This window comes from Protopterus annectens, chromosome 7.part0 (assembly GCF_019279795.1).
Source record: "Protopterus annectens isolate FY-2018-M chromosome 7.part0, PAN1.0, whole genome shotgun sequence".
Lineage (NCBI taxonomy): Eukaryota > Metazoa > Chordata > Ceratodontiformes > Protopteridae > Protopterus > Protopterus annectens.
Genome location: NC_056739.1, coordinates 854,885,352 through 854,906,640, shown reverse-complemented (window position 1 = coordinate 854,906,640; position 21,289 = coordinate 854,885,352). Strand labels below are relative to the sequence as shown.

Here is a 21,289-nt window from a genome sequence, read left to right as displayed (position 1 = left end):
AAAACTGCTTGCAAAAAGAGCAATTCAGCCAGTTCCAGCAGACCAGCAAGGATCCGGAATCTACTCAAGGTTCTTTTTAGTTCCAAAGAAAACAGGGGACTGGAGACCAATTTTGGATCTCAGTATCTTGAACAGATCAGTCAAGAAAACAAGATTTCGGATGGTCACGCTGCAATCCATCCTTCCCCTATTGGGAAAAGGAAACTGGATGTGCTCTATAGACCTTCAGGATGCGTACTATCACATAAAATGAACAGGCGCTCCAGAAGATTCCTCCGCTTCAGGCTGGGAACCAGTCATTTTCAGTTCAGGGCCCTGCCCTTTGGTCTCACCACTGCCCCGGTGTTTACCAAATGCATGGCAGTGGTAGCTTCTCACCTGAGGCGACAAGGATTCCAGGTGTTTCCATATTTGGACGACTGGCTCCTCACAGCTCCCACCAAGCATCTCCTTCTGATGGCCAGGGATTACACTTTTCGCATTTGTCAAAAGTTAGGCATTTCAATAAATTGCGAAAAGTCTGTTTTGTCGCCTTGTCGTACTATTACTTTCATAGGCGCAAATCTAGACACAGTAAACATGTCTGCAAGACTAACACATCAAAGAATAACAGACATTCACAAACTGGTCTCACTCCTTTTCAACAACAACAGAATCAAAGCCAGGTTGGTACTGAAAGTGTTGGGAATTATGGCGGCTGCCATACCTCTGCTTCCATTAGCCAGATTCCACATGCGGATCCTTCAATGGATGCTCTTTACACAATGGTCATACCAGCAACTTCCAATGTCCCACTCCATTATGATCACGCAGGCGTGCAGAAATCATCTCATGTGGTGGATGTCTTCCCCTCAGCTCTTGTTGGGAAGACCCTTTGTTCCACCCCCTCCGGTTGCTACTCTGACAACGGATCCCTCCCTGATCGGGTGGCAGCGGGCATTATCAGGGCAGGACGGTCCAGGGCACATGGCAACCAAACGAATGCCACTTGCACATAAATGTTCTGGAGATGAGAGCAGTGCTTTTAGCGTTGCAAGCCCTTCAAGACTCTCTTCCCTTGGGAACGATTGCAATCCAGACAGACAATATGTCTGTAGTGTGGTACATCAACAAACAAGGCGGAACCAGGTCATACCCCCTGTGTCGAAAGCACTCAGACTGTGGCAATGGGCGATTTCTTCTCAGCGGTTTCTGATAGCAACGCACATCCCCGGCAAGTCCAATCAAATTGCGGACAAGTTGAGCAGAGCTATCCTCATGCCTCACGAGTGGTCTCTGAAAGACTCTGTTGTGAGAGAAATTTTCCTCAAGTGGGGTCAGCCTTGCTGCGATCTTTTTGCTACTCCCCAAAACAGCAAGTGCAGAGAATATTTCACTCTATTCCCTTTACCAGGCCAACCCAGCAGAGACGCTCTAGTCCAAGTTTGGCCCCGGGGACTTCTGTATGCATTTCCTCCCTTCCCACTAATCTCTCAAGTGATACAGAAAGCTATCGCTCAGAAGGCCTCCTTGATCCTCATTGCTCCTTACTGGCCTCGACAGGTGTGGTTCCCCTTTCTACATCAATTTTTATTGGAGTGACCTTGGCATCTGGACCTAGTTCCAGATCTTTTGATCCATCAGTCGGGTCAGTTTCATCGCTCCCTCCCCTCTCTGAACCTCACTGCTTGGTTCCTCCAGTTCCAACCTTAGCCAGGCTTCCTCAAATATCTCACTCTGTCCGAGATATTTTGATAGCTTCCCATAAATCTTCCACTCGGAAGATTTATTTGAGTAAGTGGAAACGTTTCGCCTATTGGGCGCAAGGAAAGGACATAGATCCTTTCACTGCTTCCATCCAAATGGTCCTTGATTTTCTAGCTGAACTCTTCCATGCAGGTTCATCTTCTTCTACTCTTAAAGTTCAATTGGCAGCTATTTCTAACTTTCATGTGGGCATTTCAGAGTCTGCCATCATGTCCCACAAGCTTTGCAAAGCCTTTTTGAAGGGAGTTTTTCTACTCAGACCTCCTATAAGAAATCCTCCTTCTCCTTGGGACCTAAATTTAGTTCTTACTTCTTTGATTCTTCCCCCTTTCGAACCTGCAGTCTCCTGTTCTTTAAAATTGCTATCACGGAAGACTCTCTTTCTGGTAGCTATTACTTCAGCTAGGAGAGTTTCAGAGCTTCAAGCACTCAGCTGTCGACCTCCTTATCTATTGTTTCATAAGGACAGAGTATCCTTACGAACGAACCCGTCCTTTTTGCCTAAGGTAGTTTCGACGTCAAATCTAAATCAAAGCATTGACCTCCCTGTCTTTTTTCCAGATTATTCCAATAGGTCTGAACAAAAATTACACTGCCTGGATGTTCATCGTCAATTGAGGTACTATTTGGATAGAACAAAACAATGCAGAAAATCTGACCAGCTGTTTGTCTCCTATGCGGAAGGCAGAAAGGGACTTTCAGTTTCAAAGGTATCATTATCCAGATGGCTAACATCTTTGATTTCCCTTGTATATGAAATTAGACACCAAAAGCTGCCTAATAAACCTAAGGCCCATTCCACCAGAGCTTTGGCTACTTCTTTAGCCTTCCAAGACAGACTGCCTATTGACACCATTTGTGCAGCGGCTACTTGGGCTACTCCTCACACTTTCATTTCTCATTATAAGTTGGATTTAGCTTCTAGGCATAGAGCTAACTTTGGTTCCACTGTTCTCAGGAGTCTGTTCCGTTAGGCCACCCGGGACAAGGTGCTAGGGACGCGGTCCCATCCAGCAAGAATGAAGGCGAGATAGACAACTTAACATATAGAAGTTATGTTCTTACCATAACGTTCCATGTTAGTTGTCTTCTTCTCGCCTTCTTCTTGCGTCCCACCCTCCTTCCCCCAGACCTGGACAGACCTAGAGGAGTTGTGATTTTGACCTCTCTTTCTACCACCTCTTTTTATTAGGCATATGCTGTTGTGCATATTTCCTGGATGAGGATTTAGGTCACCCTTCTTTCTCCCTGGTTTTTAGAGGTGGACTTTGTTTATAGCTATTCTGATACTATTATAAGCTGGGGTTAGCTTACAAACGAGATCTGAGGTAACTCTCGCCTAGCATTGTGGGATATAAGGGGAGCCTCGAGCCGGTGGAACCAACTCTCGAGCTTTTAGAGTGGCCGAGTCGGAGCCGAGGTCGGCTCCGAACCCATCCAGCAAGAAGAAGGCGAGAAGAAGACAACTAACATGGAACGTTATGGTAAGAACATAACTTCTATTTTTTTGCTTATAATGTCTCAAGCACCTAGGCCTTCGGGCTTCAAAAAGTGCACTAAATGTAACTTTAAGATGTCTATCACGGATGACCATTCTCTGTGTGTATATTGTTTGGGCGCCAAACATTTGCAGGAGTCCTGCAGCGTGTGTCACGCTTTTTCCTCGAGGGTCCTCCAAGAGAGGAAAAATAAGCTTATATTAAAAGGCCTTATAAAACCCTCCTTTGAAGAAGCTTTAGCATCCTCTCCTTCTCCTGCTAAAAAGAAAAGGGCGTCGGCTCCGACCAGTCCGTCGGATCCGACCGCCAAAAGACATAGGCAGGCTTCTCCTTCGGCTCCAAGGACTTCGGAGCCGAGGGCGGAACGTCTGCCTCGATGCCACCAGTCTCGACTCCTCTGGCTTCGGAGCCGATGGCTGGGGCATCGAGGCGGTCACCGTCGGCTCCACTGGTCTCGGAGCCGATGAAGGTTGTCCGCTCAGACACTTCCTCCTCGGCGCCTAAGTCCTCCTCGGCACCGATGGAAGCTAGTTTGGGTATTCCTTCGGCGCCGATAGTCATCGAGTCGCCTCGGAGCCGGTCCCCTAGCCCCTTGGGGCCGTTGGAGAGGCCATCTCGAACCCGTTCAGTATCCTCTAGGTCATCGAGGATGTCAGATTCGGACATAGACAGGGTGCTCCAAAGACTGTTCCAGTCCCCAGTCTTTCAAAAATTTGTTTCGGCTCCGACCCAGTTGGCTTCGGAGCCGACAGCCCATGCCCATGTCATTGCCATTTTTGTTTAAGGGTGTTCATGTTCCTAAAAGAAAAATAAGGTCTGTCTCCTACCACTTTCTTAACATTTATACAGGCCATTAATATTAGCCAGTTTTTTTGTATAATATTCTTGACTAGATGTGTTTTTGCATTATAGGAAGTAACAAATCTAATTTTTGTATCATTATACCTAGTTATTGGTGTTACATTCCCATTGGTATATATTGGTATATATTGGTCTTAGTGTAGTATTTCTATCTGCTAAAATTCTATTTTTAACTTCTGATAGAAGACTACTACTATAACCACTTGTTATCAGTTCTTGAGACATAGCATCGAGCTGTTTAATGAAATTAGTATCTTCTGTGTTTAGTTTACTAACTCTACTAAATTGTGATGATACTATACTTCTAAACACATGTGGTGCATGCATACTCTGGAAGTGTAAATACCTCCCTGAGTGCACTTCTTTCTGATGTATACTGGTATGTAGACAATCCTCCTTCTTATAGAGTAATAAGTCCAGAAAAACTATTTTTTCATAAGAGCTTTCCATTTTAATATAAAAGCTACTTGTAATACTACATCAGTAGTATACATCGCTAATTGCTCACAATGCACGTCATTTTATATAGGAAAAACCGTGAGAAAACTTAAAGACAGAATCATTGAACACAGATCAGAAATAAAAAGAGCAGTAACCACAAACGCACTGTATAAACATATAATAGAGCAGGGTAATCAACACAGTTTTTCTTTTAGAGTTATTTGTACTGTTGAAAAAACACCACTAGGTGGGGACATTAATAACATACTTGAACTAAAGGAGTATCAATGGATAGTTAGACTAGAAGCAGATCATTTTCCAGGACTTAATGATGTAGTTACATTAAAACCAGTTTTAAAACATTTACAGCAAACTAAGTTATAGTAATATATAATTTTATTAGTTAATATATTTATTTATGTTGTTTTAAATGTATAAACTTAGGTATTTTAATGTTATATATCTGTATGTCATGTGACTAATGGGCTGCTGGTCACATGATTGTTAGACCCTTATTTATTCAACATGTCTTCCACTGATGGTTTGTAATGCACTGAGGAAGGGTTTTATGCCTGAAAGCTTTGCTGTATTGTAACTGTGTTTTTTATAAAGAGATTTCTCCAGTTTAAGTCTGTTTTTTGAATAGCACCCCAGCACTACCAGGCTATACCTCGTATCATGCTTTTCGGCCCCAAAACCCAGGCCGAACCACAAAGGGAGGGGGAGTGTCTATATTTATCAAGGACACCCACACCTCCAGGTTAGTAGCAACACATGAAGCATCAGAGACCATACAGGTGCAACTAACCATAGGCAAAACTGCTATACAACTGGTAGCATGTTACAGACCATCCTCCCCACTCAGCCTTCCTGAAGACATTGGAGGATATGAATGTATCACAAAATACCATCATACTGGGAGACTTCAACTACCCAAACATAGATTGGGTACATTATTCTAGCCCTAATACCCTAGCCCAAAGGTTCCTGGAATTCATAAATTCAAATGCACTGGAACAACTAGTCACCTCTCCCACTAGGGGAGATAATATACTAGACCTGATCATCACAAACATGGGGGCAAAATGCTCCACACAGGAAGTATACCCCTCACTAGTGAGATCTGACCACAAACTAATCACCCTGGATATACATATCCCACCTCCACCCCCAGCACAAAAGACCACAGTGAAAAACTTCTCAAAAGCAGACTTCACTCTTCTTAAGACTGAGATGATATCCTTTAAGTCCACTGTGCCAGTGGATACCACATCCCACAATGCCGAATCCTTCACAAATGCTTTCTATGAACATCTCCAAGAATGCATGGATCATGCAATCCCAAATAAATCCAAGTCCCTCTCCACCAAAGGCAAGCGTCCTGTCTGGTGGACCTCAGCCATTAACAAATTGTATAACAAAAGAAGGAAGCTACTGCACGTCAGAGCAAAATCCCATGAAGGGAAGACATCTCTGATCAACATTAGCAGAAAACTACGTTCTCTCATAAAAACATCCAAGGCCAACTTTGAGAGAAAAATCGCTAAGGACACTAAAGATAACCACAAAGCCTTCTTCAGCTATGTTAGAAACCTGGGCGGAAACCCTCAGATATGCTCAGAGTTAGTTCACAACAACAAAAAATACACTGAACCCACAGATATTGCCAACATTCTGGCTGACAGGTTCAGTGCAAATTTCTCCCCTTTCTCACCCCCAAAAGAAGAAATACTTATCCCAGCTGAATGTAATCTCCCTGTCATCTCAGATGTCCAAGTGAGAACCGCCCTAAACAAAGCTAAAAACACAGCATCAATGGGACCTGACGGTATCCCGGGTTGCGTGTTACGTGAACTCCAAGAGGAGCTAAACCCACACATAAAAATGCTATTTAACCTTAGCCTTACTTCAGGATATGTTCCTGAACACTGGCGTACAGCAACAGTGGTCCTACTCCACAAAGGGGGTACCTCTACAGACCCTGGGAACTACCGCCCCATAAGCTTAACCAGCCTGGTCTGCAAAGCTATGGAAAGAATCATTATGGAACTCATAAACAGAGACATAGGGGACCTACAGACACTTGACCCCACCCAGTTCAGCTTTGTAAAGGGCAGATCCTGCCTTTTGAACCTGGTTGACTTTTTTGAAACAGTCACTAGAGCCATTGATGAGGGCAAAGCAGTCTATACAGCCTACCTGGACTTGGCTAAGGCCTTCGACACAATACCCCACTCAGGCATCATAGATAAGCTCAACAGCTTAAACGTAAACCCTTATGTCACTAGATGGGTTGCAAACTGGCTAAAGGACAGAATCCATAAAGTTAAAATCGCTGGAGCAATGTCAGACTCAAAGCCAGTCACAAGTGGTGTCCCACAGGGATCTGTCCTGGGACCCCTCTTGTTCGGCATTTATTTCTCAGATGTTAAAGCAAACATGGGAGGGTTGTGGCTGACAAAGTTCGCAGATGACTGCAAACTAGGCGCCATAGTCGATACACCAGCGGACACATACATCCTACAAAAAGGCCTCACAGAAACGGACAACTGGTGCCAGAGTCACAGCCTTAAACTAAATGCCAAAAAATTTATAGTCATCCCCTTTGGGAAAAACAAAGTACCCACAAATTATCACATAGACAGCAACCCACTGAGTACGGAAAAAGTAATCAGAGACCTAGGGACCCAAGTCGACAGCGACCTCTCATTTGATACCCACGTTGCCAAAGTGGTTAGAAAAACATTCTACCTTGCACACCTCATCATGAAGGGATTCACATCCAGATCCAAGGATGTCATTGTACCCCTATACTCCTCCCTCATCAGACCCATGATTGAGTACAATGCCTCATTTGGTATGTACCTCACCCGGCATTTGCAACAGCTGGAGAGACCACAAAAGTACCTCACCAAGAGGATCAAGGGTCTCCAACATATGTCTTATTCTGCCAGACTAAAGACACTTCAGCTCTATTCAGTAGCATACCGCCTGCTCAGAGGTGATCTCTGCCTGACGTACAAGGCCATGTCCAATCAGGATCTGATGGACATGCTCCACCTCAAAAATCCAAATCCATCAGGACCACGAGAGCTAAAGACTTAAACCTCAGCACAAGTATGAATAGGACATGCTGGAGGGATAGATTCATAACCCAGAGGCTTCCCATGCTTTGGAACAAGATCCCAGTTTGTATTAGGCAGAGCCCCTCACTGACTCTCTTCAAGAGAAATCTTGATGAGTGGATGGGAGATCGTAAGTTTACCCCAGGGGTCACATCTGTGTCACTGCTAGACAGGGGCACAGTAAACTAATTCTATTATATAAGGGGACCTTCATTGTGTCACTACTAGACAGAGGCACAGTATTCTAAATTTATTCTGTACATTTTTTGTACCATTTCATGGGGTGGCAAAAGCCACATCACTATGGCTAGGCTTACAAATGCCCCAGGGCAGATAGCCTAGTACTATACTATGAAACATGACTGATGAGAATTAGAATCAGTTATATAAAAATAGACAAGGTTATGTTGAAAAATATTACTTGTAATCTATATATAATATATGCAATTTGTACAATGTATGTACTAAACATTGACACTATGTCAATTCTGTGGTGAAATATGGTTATGTTAGTTCAGGAATAGTAGTTTCTTAGTTCTTGACAATTGTTCCTGAAGCATTGTGATCCTAGTTAGTTAGTCAGGTAATATATAGTCCATAAATGGGTAGGGTTAATCTAAACACTAATTGAAAAAGGTAGTTCCAAGCACCAAATTGAAAATGTGGCTAGGCTGAAAAAGGCCGAAAAGGGCAGTTAGCCTACTGCTAAGCTATGAATTTGCACATGACGGGTATTTTGAGATTCATCTCTAGAGTGAATTTATACCACACAGTGGAGCCATGTCTAAAGTAGGCATGCTTACCAGTAGCTGTCTTAAATATGGGCTGGATAAGGGCAATGTTATCCTCTTGTCTGCTTTACAGTATGTAGACTTTTTTTATCTCTTAACCTTCTGGGCTGTTATGCTGAAGTCTGAGCCTACACAGGCAACTGACCACAGAATAGGACTGGAAATGGTAACAGCTTTAGATGTGCATGCATACTGACGCAGACAAGGAAGAGCAGACCAAAGTTTGGCTGCACATGCACTTAGCTTGTCTGGTCACTGTGTGGGAGCAACAAATCCAACACATTCTCAGACTTGTACCATAGGGATAGTTAAAGCTCCACGTGACAGAAAAAAAATATGAATAGTAAAGTCTTGCTTGGAAACCTCATGTATTCTCAAAATGGATTTAAGAAATTAACTTTGAAAGCAAAGCTCGAGGTGGATTTCTTAAATTCATTAAAAGAGAAAAAAACACAAATTTGTTACATTAATGATGAGATTATAATCCTCTATGTAAGTTAGTATAGGGAGCTTTGTGACTTTATAGTTCGAAACTGGCAAAAAGATTATGTATTTTTCTGATATGGGGGGGATGTGTGCACAGATTTCAGATATGTCAAGCTTTAGTTTAACAATACACCCAATTCAGAACGATTTCAAGACTTTGACAGTTCTGAAAGCTGTAATACATACAGTTTACAAGCTCACGATGCCACTCTTATTGTAACAGCTTTAAAGGCCATTGAACGGACACACTTCACTTACAGCCAGTCTCTGGCAGAGCTAAAGCTCCATATACTATTAAAAAATGACTGGGTTTCTCCAATCATAAACATCCAGGGCACTTGACAGCCTAATAAATATTTGGGGCCCTTCAGAAAAAAGTAGTCAAAACAAAATCAGTGATATAAAATCAGTGACATCCAGCAAAATAAAGTGGATATGGCAGACGAGTGGATGTCACTGCTGTCAATGATCCCAATGATGTGCACATTCATATTTCAGACACTTAGTAATCCAATCCTGTCTTTTCGTTGTGACCGTGATGGAACAGTTAAGTCGTTAAGAAACTGGCAGTGTAACCCACCTACCACAAAGTTAATGTAGTACTAATCCTTTCATGATGATTAGTTTCTGCTCATCACCAACATGTTTGCAGGTTCGTAGAAGTTTGCTGACCTGTAAAGTCCCAGCTTTGTCACATGCAGGACACTTTATAAATTAACTGTAAACAGACAGCATGTGTGTTTAAACTTTTCTATCTGTGCAATGGTAATAAAAGATTAATTTTTTAAAAGTTAAAAAAAAGCAAAAAAAAAAAAAAAAAAAAAAAACAATTTGCTTTCCTGGATGCTGCAGCCAGTCACATCGTTTGCTTCACTGAAGAGGACCTGATTGAGTGCAGCTTACTGACAAATCAAAAAACAATGGAAAAAAGTTTGCGATAGCGAGTTGACGAGGAATATATGGACAATAACAGAATGCCACGGATGCAGATTTGTTAGTATGCTGGACCACGTTTTATTTTTTTATGAGTTGAATGAAAAGAGGAGATGGAGAAACCCACAGCTGCTGCATGGGGGCCCTCATTCGTGGGGAGATAATGTGGGGCCCCCCACGGCTGCAGGTTCTGCGAGTACCTAATGCCGGCTATGAATCCCTGTAGTCTTCCGTCTGTCTCAACTTTGTCTCCCTCCATCCCTGTACCAAATTGATACTGTATATTGCTGTCAGTTAGCCATACTGGACCTGTCTGGAGCCTTGTGTTGTTTGCAGTCTTTGACTGCTTTATAATCTTTTCAGACCCTTTTACAGTTTTGAAGGGATGATATAGGTAGGGTTATTTATGTAGGCAGGCAAACTTGTACCTAAGGAATTAACAGAGTAGAGGGGATTACGGGTAGAAGGGAGTAGCCTGAACCTTTGATCTAGTGGTCTGAAAGTTGCAATTTTAAGATTAGTTGGATCTGATATACCCAACAGTTGCAATAGACTGAAGAGACACCACAGATCTAGCAGTATGATAAGTATATAACTTTTATTTTTAACTCTCTTCCTAAATGTATGGCATAGAGTACTGTTGAGATAGCAAACCAGATTCATTCCAAATTCTTCTTGCTGGTGTTGGCTTCTGTATTTAGTGACCATTAATTCCCCCTCCCCTTTGACATGTTCATCATGCTGATCTGTCCTTCTGGCCATTCCATGAATCTGCTCATTTATCTGTAAGAGACCCCTTTGGCCATTTGTTAACTGGGAGCCAGAATCAATTGTACTAGTTGTGGATCCATTGTCCTTGCTCTGGGTGATTTGTTGCTTTTCATTATACCTTGTACTCTACTATGTGTGTCATCTCACCACCGGGGGGGGGGGGGGGGGGTAGCATGCATCAGGCCTGTACATTGTGTATCCACTCCTTTGTGTGCAGTATAATGTATTTCCCCTTCCCCTTGTAAACTGCACCCTCCATGTGAGCCATGCGCTCCAAAGAGGATTAAAGTGCAGTGACTGTTTCTGGACACATGCTTCCCTCAGTGAAAGGTGACTAGGCTGCATGTCATCATTCCTCTACTTCCCATGCCACCTTCAACACGTTCCCAAGATGCTAATCAAACTTATCACCTGGGTTATAGTCAGGGCTTTATCCTTGTATGACAGTGGAACTAGCTTCTGTTATTGAATTTGAACCAGCAGTTAGTCATTTCCTTTACCACTGGCTCGGTAATTGATCTGACTACATTGTTTTATTTTCTGTTGTGTTTTTGTGGTCTTGTTGTATTAAAATGGTATTTAAAAAGTTTACATTACAGAATGATTTTGAGCAGGATGTTGAAAACATATTTGGCAGTTTTCAGATATGGCTTTGTGCTTGAATGTGTAGATTTTAAAGAATTTCTTCTCACCCCAGGATGATCATTCAGCTAACAAACGGCAGCACATTGTATTTGATTCAGACAATGAAGAGAATATAATTGAGCAGAAGCAGTTATCCAAAAAATTAATTTCTTCTGGAGTAAAGAAACCCCTCATCTGTCAAAGTGATGAGGAATCGGAATCCTCTGGAGAGATGGAAGAAAAGGGAAAATCGAAAGAGAGCATAGCAAAAACGAAAATTGGTTTCGGAGCAAAAGTGAGTGTCTTTTGGCTTATTTGAATAGTTCTGTACTTAACATAAAAGTTCAGGTTCATGGACATTGCAGGACTGGATCAGTTATAACCACTTAGCTGTCATTTAAGATGTAACGTTTTTAGCCACTTAAATGTCATTTGCTGATACATTTTAACACCAATAGGTGCTTTCTTGTGCCCAAGCAGATCTCTACAAGTGAGGAAAAAAGAATTGAAAAATGATTTTCCAGTGAATTAAATTCACAAGTTAGTATGTCACTGTTACATTTGCATTCTGGTACTTTTCTTCAGATGAATTGTTTGCCTCAAAATCTGTTTTCTGTTAAATAACAGTTGAATTGTCTTTTTCGGATTCCATTATAGTAAACGCACATTTAATGTTGCTGTAATATGTATAAGATGATAAAATTAAGTCATGGACATCTCCAAAGCAGAAGGTTATATAATATGAATATATGCTGAACCAGTTGATTTGATTTTAGCATTCGTATGTCAAGTAATTGTAATTTGAGGCACAGGGAACAACGCAAGATCTTTTCATTGGCAGTGTCCTTTCCCTGCATCATATTTGTATCAGACATTTAAAAATGTTCAGTGCACATCTGTGTGCATTGTGTACAACCTTGATATGTATCTATCTTTTGTTACTCTTAACTCCTCAGTCTGAATTTCAGGATGAAGTTCTATAAATTACATTATTGTGACCTATTAGGGCAAACATTGTTGTAAACTTGTGTTTCTCTCCCCGTCTCTCCTTTTCATACTTGTGTTCATAGTTATTTTCCCTTCTGACACTTGGTCTCTCTTACTTGTTTCATATTCTTGGAACCTCGCTGGTTGTCACACCTGTTCAAAAAATCTTCAATGAACCAAAAGGAGTCCAAAAAGAAAATTGTTTCTTTTTACATTTTAAGTGTATTAAACACTCATGGTTGGAAATTTACTTGAAAAATAGTTGATTAAGTCATCAAATGGTCTCAGCCTGTATGTATGATAAGTTTCTGTCTCATTTCCTGTGTTTGATAGGCACTTCAATGAAAGTCACCACCTTTTACATTGCATATGAATTCAAGGAAGCAAATCATTGCAGTAGTTTGAGATCAGATGTAAGAAGATCCTACGACCTATTGCTGTCATTACACATACTCCTTGCTTTTTTTGCACACAGTATTCTGTAAAATCATTAAACTTGCTTTGTGTTAACCAGTAGATAGAACATTTTAGAAGATGGAACCCACCTCCCCGCCATAACTATCCTAACTTCCTCCAGTCATTTCAAGACTGCACTGAAACTGCACCTAAAATGTCACTGGCTCTGCCCTTGCCCATACCCAGACTATAAATACCCCCACCCACTTCTGCTCAAATCCCCCTCTCTGACTGATCTAATCTTTGTTTCCATAAAGGCAATTTAATGAAAATACACTAATTTCCTTTGCTTAGCATACTTAAAACCTATTAATACCATATACTGTGTACGATGAGCTGTTTATACTATATGTCTGTGTTATTTTTCATACTTTTTGTACTATAATTTGTACCTAAGAGCTCTCTAAAACATGTCACCAACTTTGTTACTGAATTGTCATTTTACAATATGTGGAGCTTTTCTCCCCGGGCCTCCGCTGAAAAAGGACCTGTGTCCAGTCGAAATTTTCTGGTAAACAAATGTAAATAAATAAATAAATTATATCCTAAATGTTTGCCAAAACATCACAGTCCCATTGCATATGTTTGAATGAGCCACTACCTTTCAAGAATGTAAAACATTTGTCTGAAACCGTAAAACTGCTCCTTTATTTAGACTACAAAATCAGGGAAGCAATGTGTCTGCTTTATTAACTCCTGGTCAGACCACATCTTGAATAGCTTCTGCAGTTCTGTAAGTGTTGCAGTGAGGGGGATATGAGGTTGCTGGAATGTTTTGAGAGGAGAGCCACAAGAACAGTGTTAAGGTATGGAAATGGAGGCAGGCTGTGAGCAGAGATTACTGGAGCTTCAAGTTATCTCACTGGAAATTAGAAAAGATGGTGGTGGTAGGAGAGGGAGACATGACATGGGTCCAGAGGGTAGTGTTGGTGAAATGTGAGAGTTACCTTGAGGAAGAAAGATGGAAAGAGAGAACACAGATTGTAGGTAGCCATCTGCTGTGTGGATCTGCAGCAGTACTTCTTCACAGAAATGACTGTTGTCCTATGGAATAGACCTCCGTAATGAATGATAAGGAGGGGACAGTGTGGAAGGCATGGGTAGCTGAAGGGTTGGGAAGAAGGAAAAAGAGAGAGAGAGAGAGGCAGAGAGTAAGTGAAGTAAATTTCCTTCCTTTTTCTGACCGATGTAATGCATTGTGCAAGCTGTTGCAAGAGTGTTTCGTACCAGGGTTACTGCTGCATATTATATAGTCTCTCTGTATGTATGCATTAAGAGCTGTGTCGCATCCTTGACATTGTCTTACTCATTCAAGATGGCTGTTAGCTTTGCCAGAGGTGTAGCTTTTCACCAATCCTGCTTATAATTTTTGTGCAAAGCTTAAAGTTGAAGTCAGGTTGTGAGTGTGTTCATTTTGAGGGTTTGGAAGGTGTCACCTCGTGTTTTAAAATAATGGTGTCCTCTCTGTTTTTTTTTCCAGTTGTTGACTGTCTGTACTTGTGTGATTTGCTACTGTGAGTAAAAGGCATTCTGGGATGGAAATCTTTACCTCCAAGTATGATGTTATTGTTCTTTCAAGAAAGAGTATAATGTTTTCTTTAGGTTGGAGGATAGTCTACCTGTTCTTAGTCATGGAGTTTTTCTGCATTTAGTTAGTTCAGAATTTCCAATCCACCAGCACACAAAAAGACCAAGAACCACAAATCAACAAAGCCAGACACTGAAGAAAAATGCAGGACCATCACCTCGTCTTATTAACCTTTATTGAAGGATTATATTTTCCAGTTTTTTTAAGAGGCTATTAAATATACTACCACAATCCACAATATAGGTTGTGATAAAGGCACAGTCAAAACTTTTATTATCATTGGTAACATCAATATCAGTAACCTTACTTTGTACAAAGTCCGTATCACTCCTTAAAAGAGGAATGATAATACCTTCCCTCCTTTTTAAACTTATTTCACTTTTTATACTACTCACCAAAGCTTCAGGGTACCCCTAGCATAAAACATTTCTGCTAATTTGCATCCCTCTAGATTAAAACCATGCCCTTCTCATTTTTTATATGTGAAGTACCCAATTTTGCCCTCAGTATTTGGTATCTCGAAGATACATAAAGATTTAAAGGAACCCCCCCCCCCCAAGTGAGGCCTATTGTTAACCCAGGCACTTCAAAAATACATGCTTTGGCGAAGTACATAGATTTAAAGTTGAAATCTTTTTTAAATGGTTATTTTCACCTTTATAAGAATTCCTGGGATATTTTTGCATAAGTTACAATAAGCTGTTCTGACAATTTGTGCTTTGTAACAATAGACGTAAATTTATTCAACGTGATACCACATGAGCAGGGCTTAGAGTGGTTCAGAGAATTTTTAGTTGAGTCAGGAAAATTGACCAGCAATGAAATTAATGTGCTGGTTCTTTTAATGGAGCTAGTTTTGGATCACAACTTTGTCTACGTTGAAGGTCCGTACTTTCAACAGAAAAGAGGTGTAGCAATTGGGGTGACGTGTGCCCCCCCCCTGTATGCTAACATAGTGATGTTACAATGGGAGAAATATTTTGTGTTAAATTCCCCTATTGAAAGGCCCTGGAAATTGTATGTTCGTTTTTTAGACATGTTTATAGCGTGGGAGACGACAAAAAATAAAACTGAAACTTTCATAAGGTATTTCAATTATACCATGTCTTTTTTCTAAGGTTTACTTATTCTTGTAGTGATGCCAATATAAGTTATTTAGACGTATTAGTGTCTGAGGATTATTCCTACCAGAAGATAATTACTAATATTTTTCATAAACCCCACTACTCAAATACATTGTTACATTACTCTAGTCACCCCCAACATGTTAGTAGGGGTGTGGTAATTGTCCATTTAGCCAAAAATTATTTCAGAAGACCATGATTTTAATCTAGAGGGATGCAAATTAGAAGAAATGTTTTATGCTAGGGGTACCCTGAAGCTTTGGTGAATAGTATAAAAAGTGAAATAAGTTTAAAAAGGAGAGAAGATTATATTCCCCTTTTAAGGAGTGATACGAATTTTGTACAAAGTAAGGCTACTGATATTTATGTTACCAGTGATAATAATAAAAGATTTGACTGTGTCTTTATCACAACCTATACTGTGGATTGTGGTAGTATATTTAATATCCTCTTAAAAAAATTGGAAAATGTAATCCTTCAATAAAGGTTAATTACAGGAGGTGCTGGTCCTGCATTTTTCTTCAGTTTTTGGCTTTGTTGATTTGTTCAGAATTTATTGTGAGGGTGAGATTGACAAGTATGTGGTAGCAGCTGGAGTGTTCCAAATGCTGTCCCTGTGTAATGGTGAAGCAAATGCCGAGTTCTCAGGGAAAGGTTCTTGGTATAAAGTTCGACTCTGTCCTCATAACCTATGGGTCCAGTGTTGTCTATTTTCATCTGATCTAACCTTTGGGTTGTCAGATCTGATGGGATTCGACCTCAGTGCTAACTGAAGCTGTGGATCCGAGGCTGTGACTCCTCCCCCTACCCATAAAGCTCTCTTTTGCACTGAATTACCCCAGGTCTCGATTGCTGCCTGAACCTTTCAGATGCATGTCTGAGTGCTGTATTTTTCATAAGTGAAAGTATTCTTTCTTTCAAAACAGTAGCTATTTTTGACTCCTCCTATCCCTTTTAGATTATTTGCACAGTTTGCTCTATAGAAGTGCCTTTTTCACTTTTTTAGCTGTTTATCTGTAGTCCTTTAATAATAATAAGATAATATATTGGTTACGGGTTTTAGATAAGATAGTTATTAGAGACAGGTTTGCTTTTAGGGCTTGTTTCTATGTGACAGTGGAAGTGTTTTCCTAGAAAAGTATGCAACTTTGCAATTTTTCTGAGTAGCTGTTTCTTACTGTGACTCTTCTAATGTCAGAGAAACCACAAGGATTTAAAAAGCCCTCAACCTGTGGACACAAATTCCACCCCAAGACTCGCACTCTGTGTGTATGTTGTTTAGGCTGCGCCCACGTAGAGGCCGACTGTGATATCTGTGCTTCGTTTGAGTGCAGGGCTATTCAAGTCAGGGAAGAGAAACTTATTTTGAAAGGTTTGCACCCCTCTAAGACAGGTTTTCCCTCTGAAATCATGTCTTGTAGTCCTATACCAGCTTTTGCTTCACCAAGCAGTAAAGTAGAGTAGAGAAAAGGAAAGAAAAGTCGAAGGAAAAACAAAGAGGTAGATAAGTCTGTAGAGAAGATCTGAGGGGAAAAAAGGTCTGAAAAGAAAGAGCTGAGAAATCCAGAAAAAGATCTCGATCCGACAGATTATTTAGGTACGGCACTTAAAACTCCAAGGTACTTGGATCCACCAGTCATCTGGATCCATTTTCCTTCTACTGAAGCTATGTTCTCAGCAGAACCAGTGTGTTCAAGGCTGCATCCACCTATCTTACAGGAGAGATGCTATTTCAGACCTCCATCAGTGGCATAAGTCCTCAATGTAGGCTCAGTCCACCAGAAGTCTTACCGAAATGGACACTGACCATATTATAAGGAAATTCTTAAGGACACAAATCCAGCTGGGAGTTCACCCAGCTAGTGCCCATGGGGTGCTCCAGGTACATGTCCATCTCTGCATCCCTTTTTCTCTCTCTCTGTTATTGGCCCACGCTTTGGATCTGGCCCCCGCAGGTCTGAGCCCTTTTAGTGCACCTCAGTCGGAGCAGACAGTTCGAGAAACTTCTGTGTTGACAACATCCCTTACTCTCTCGACTCCAGTGTTCTTGGATTGAGATGAATCTCTGAGCTGTGTGTTGGTGCCGGGATCTTGGTGGTAGAGACGACTGAAGTTATCGGAGCTGTCTCTTCTTCTCTGGGCCTCTGTACTCAAAAGCTCCGGTCCGAGATCTTCCTTGGATCCAACCTTAATTTGACCATGAAAGGTTCCTGAGGCTTTGGATTGGGGGTACTTTCCTCACCCTCGATTGTGGTATCAGCTTTCAAAGCTTTTTAAGCAGAATTTAGCTGTGCCAAGAAGTCAGGTGCAGCCCTCAAGTTTGGATCCATTCCAACTCCCAGTGGATCCTGTGACTTATTTCTCTCATTCTAATTGACAGAGCTGCCATTACCTACAGGCTTAGAGGATTCTCAACATTTGCGCACTCAATCTGATTCAGACCTGTTTTCAGAGGTCCCCCAGAGACAAGGTCCTAGAAAACAGATGTGCAACTAGAAGCACTTGGATTCTTCTCCACAGTCCATCACTGAAGAGAGAGATTTGGATGAAGGTGAAGGGTCCCCTAGAACCCCTCCTAGAAGACATCACATTTGGTGACATCCTAGATTAGATGAAAACAGAAGGTAGGTTAGTCCACCAAAATCCCTTCCCCTAATGAATCCATGTTCCTTGAGGTCTTTGGTAGTGCGTCCCAGGTACTACCACCCACAAATGCTCTCATAGATCTTGTGGCACATTGGGTATGGAAGGACCCTGACTTATTGAAACCTATCCATGAAAAAAGCCAGACATGATTTTAGTGGCTCCAGAGGACAGGAACCATTGGACTAAAGTACTACCAGTAGATGCGATAGTAGTAACAGCAGCCACAAACTAGAACTATCTGAGGAGAGTACTTCCATTCATCCTCGTAACAGGGAGTCAGTGGTGCTGATTTAGAGTGCTGAAATACTTCTCGCATATGACTTGTTTTTACCGGGACTTGAGCAAGAATTGCAAGTACCTTGCGGGTAACTTACTAGCAGATGTTCCAAAAACAGTGAACACTGAACTGTCTTCTCCAAAATCCACTTCTAATATGGCCATGCATCTGCATTCTAATGCAGCAGATGGTATAGCTAGAGCAGTAGGGAATGGCATCACCATGCATTGGCATGCTTGGATGGGTCTCTGCGACTGTGGAAAGCTTTAAGATGTCCTTTATTAATGCTCCATCTGATGGCTCTACCTTCTTTGGACCAAAAGTTAAAGAAACTCTTAACTAGGATTGAGCAGGATGCTAAAGCCCTGTCTGCCATAGGAATCCATTTCTCCTCCCTACAGAGAACCTTTTCTAGGGATGAAAGGGGTTGCAAGATGTGGTTCAGAAAATTGTAGGATTATCACCAAGACACTCCTGGAGACAGACACCAACACCCCATACCACCCCACACAGACAGAGAGGGAGGTAATTCAAATATATGTTGCCCCAGAGGCAGAATTGCACCACATAATCAAGGTTTTTGCGGTCCATTCACAGAGAAACTGTATCAGTGCTCCTGAAGAGTTACCTGGCTGTAGCTCTCTGGAGGCAGTCGAGGGGGTGCTTATTCTTACACTCAAAAGCCTGGGAAAACATTACATTGGATTTCTGGTGCTAAGGATAATCAGCAGAGGCTATACCATTTCCTTTTTTGTATCCTTCATAAAAGAAATTAAAGGTTCCCAGTGTTCCACCCAGTCAGTTAAAATCTGCAGCAACAGAGGTTTCAGAGTTGCTAGAAAGAGTCACCCAACAGGTCCTCTGACACTGGTTAGGATGTGGAGTCTATTCCAGTTTTTTTTTAGTTCCAGAGAAGACATGGGACCTCGCCCATCTCAGTTTGATGCAAAGTTCCAGAATGTCACGGTACAGTCAGTATTACCTGATTGGATGTGCTGTGTAGATCTCCAGGATACCTACTTTCAGATAAAGATACAGAGATGATAAAGGAGTTTCCTCCATTTCTGACTAGGAGCCAGTAACTTTCAATTCAATGCACTGCCCTTCGGTCTCACCACAGCACCCCCCCCCCCCATGTGTTCACAAAAGTTATGGCAGTGGTAGCAGCTCATCTCCAACTGTAACAGATCCAAGTCTTACCATACCTAGACGATTGGCTCCCTACTGCTTCTTTCAGTGGATCTACTGGTACAACAACAGGAATGGCTACTCCATTTTACAGCTGTTTGGGATCAGGCTAAATCATCCACACAACAAATACTATTTATAGGCTGTCCCATCAACAGTTCTTCAAATTGCCAGGTTTCCTGACACCAGAGTTCTATCTTTAGGAATAGTGGCTTCTCAAGTAATTCAGAATACTCTTCCTCAAGCAGGGTTGATTCTCTATGCCAAAATTCATCTAACACACGTTTGCAGAGATCATATCAAATGGTGGGTAACCTCTCCCATCAGTAACAGAAGGAAGACATTTTTATCCACCAATTCCTGGGCCATAGTAGCCACTGACAATTCCCTTCTGGGGTGGGGACATTTCGAGGGAAAGATGGCTCAAGATGCTTTGTCACCCTTAAAGGCCAAACACATCAGTGTCTTGGAGAGGAGATAAGTCCTAGTTTTGCACACTTTCCAAAACCACCTCCTCAAGGGTGTGATTCTCATTCAGACGTGTTAGCATGGCAGTGGTCTGGTACATCACCAGTGATGGGGAATCTGATCATACCCACTTTGCTGGGAGGCCATGAGAGTGTGGCAATGGACAATGTCTTCCCATAGGTTTCTGATAGTAATGCAAAACTCAGGGGATGTCATATGGGCTATTGGACAGGTTGAGCAAGTCGATCCTACTGCTTCACCAGTGGTCCCTCAAATAAGCAGTGGTGACAAAGATTTTCAGCCACTGGGAACAACCTTGCTTGAAACTTCTCTGCCTCATACTTGAACAAGTGCAGCACTTACTTTACCCTAATTCCTCCACATTTACCTTAACCAAGGGATGCTGTAGTTCACATTTGGCTCTTGGGACTCCTTTACACCTTTCCCCTGATTCCAGTCTTGAGTTTTATTCAGAAAGCTAGGAGGTGCATAACCATTGTGATCCTTATTGCCTCCTTTTGGCCTCAACAGGTTTGGTTCCCTTTACTTTGGCCTCACTTAGTACATCCTCCGTGGGTGTTGGCTCCCACACTGGATCTACTGATTCACCCAAGTTTACTTGTACCAGATCTAGGAGCCTTAAAGTTGATCGCATGATTATTCCAATTCTGACAATAGCCAGAGATGCCAGGCTTTCATCACTGGTGATTCGTATTATTTCCACTTCACAAAAACATTCTACCAAAAAGATTTAAGAAAGCAAGCGGAAAAAAAATTCTGTACGGACTTCTTTGAGAGGATTGGATCCTTTTTCCTCTCCTCTCTGACTGATCTCAGATTTCCTATCAGAACTTTTTCATAAAGAGTCTAGCTTCTCTACTACCAAAGTGCAGATTGCTGTCATTTCAGATTTTCACATAGGGCATAGCGACTCCTCTGTTGTCTCAAAGTCTCCAAAACTTTTCTCATGGGTGTTTTCTTGCTGAAACCTTCCAATTAAGGCTTTAGTTCCCCCATGGGACAACACTGCCATGCTTCAGGCCTTAACCCAGAAACCCTTAGAAGTAGCAGCCTCAGTAGATCTCTATTATCTTTCACTGAAAATTTTTTTCTGGTTGCAATTACATCCGCTAGACAAATTTCTGAATTAGTCACTATCTATCAAACCACCATACCTCATTCTCCATAAAGATATAATAGCATTGAGAACAAATTCTTCCTTCCTACCAAAGTTTACCGCCGAAGTACATTTGAATTAATTGATTTACCAGTCTTTTT

General features: G+C 41.6%; 1 protein-coding gene across 2 annotated transcripts in view; it reads left to right on the top strand.

Annotated features, from left to right (window-relative positions):
* NOL8 (nucleolar protein 8) overlaps positions 1-21,289 on the top strand; it is a 1,174,909-nt gene that overhangs the window by 527,498 nt on the left and 626,122 nt on the right. For both annotated transcript variants that reach the window (XM_044077406.1, XM_044077405.1), the window contains exon 8: positions 11,351-11,572. In XM_044077406.1, the coding sequence (XP_043933341.1) occupies positions 11,351-11,572 (222 nt within the window). The remainder of the gene's footprint in view (positions 1-11,350; positions 11,573-21,289) is intronic.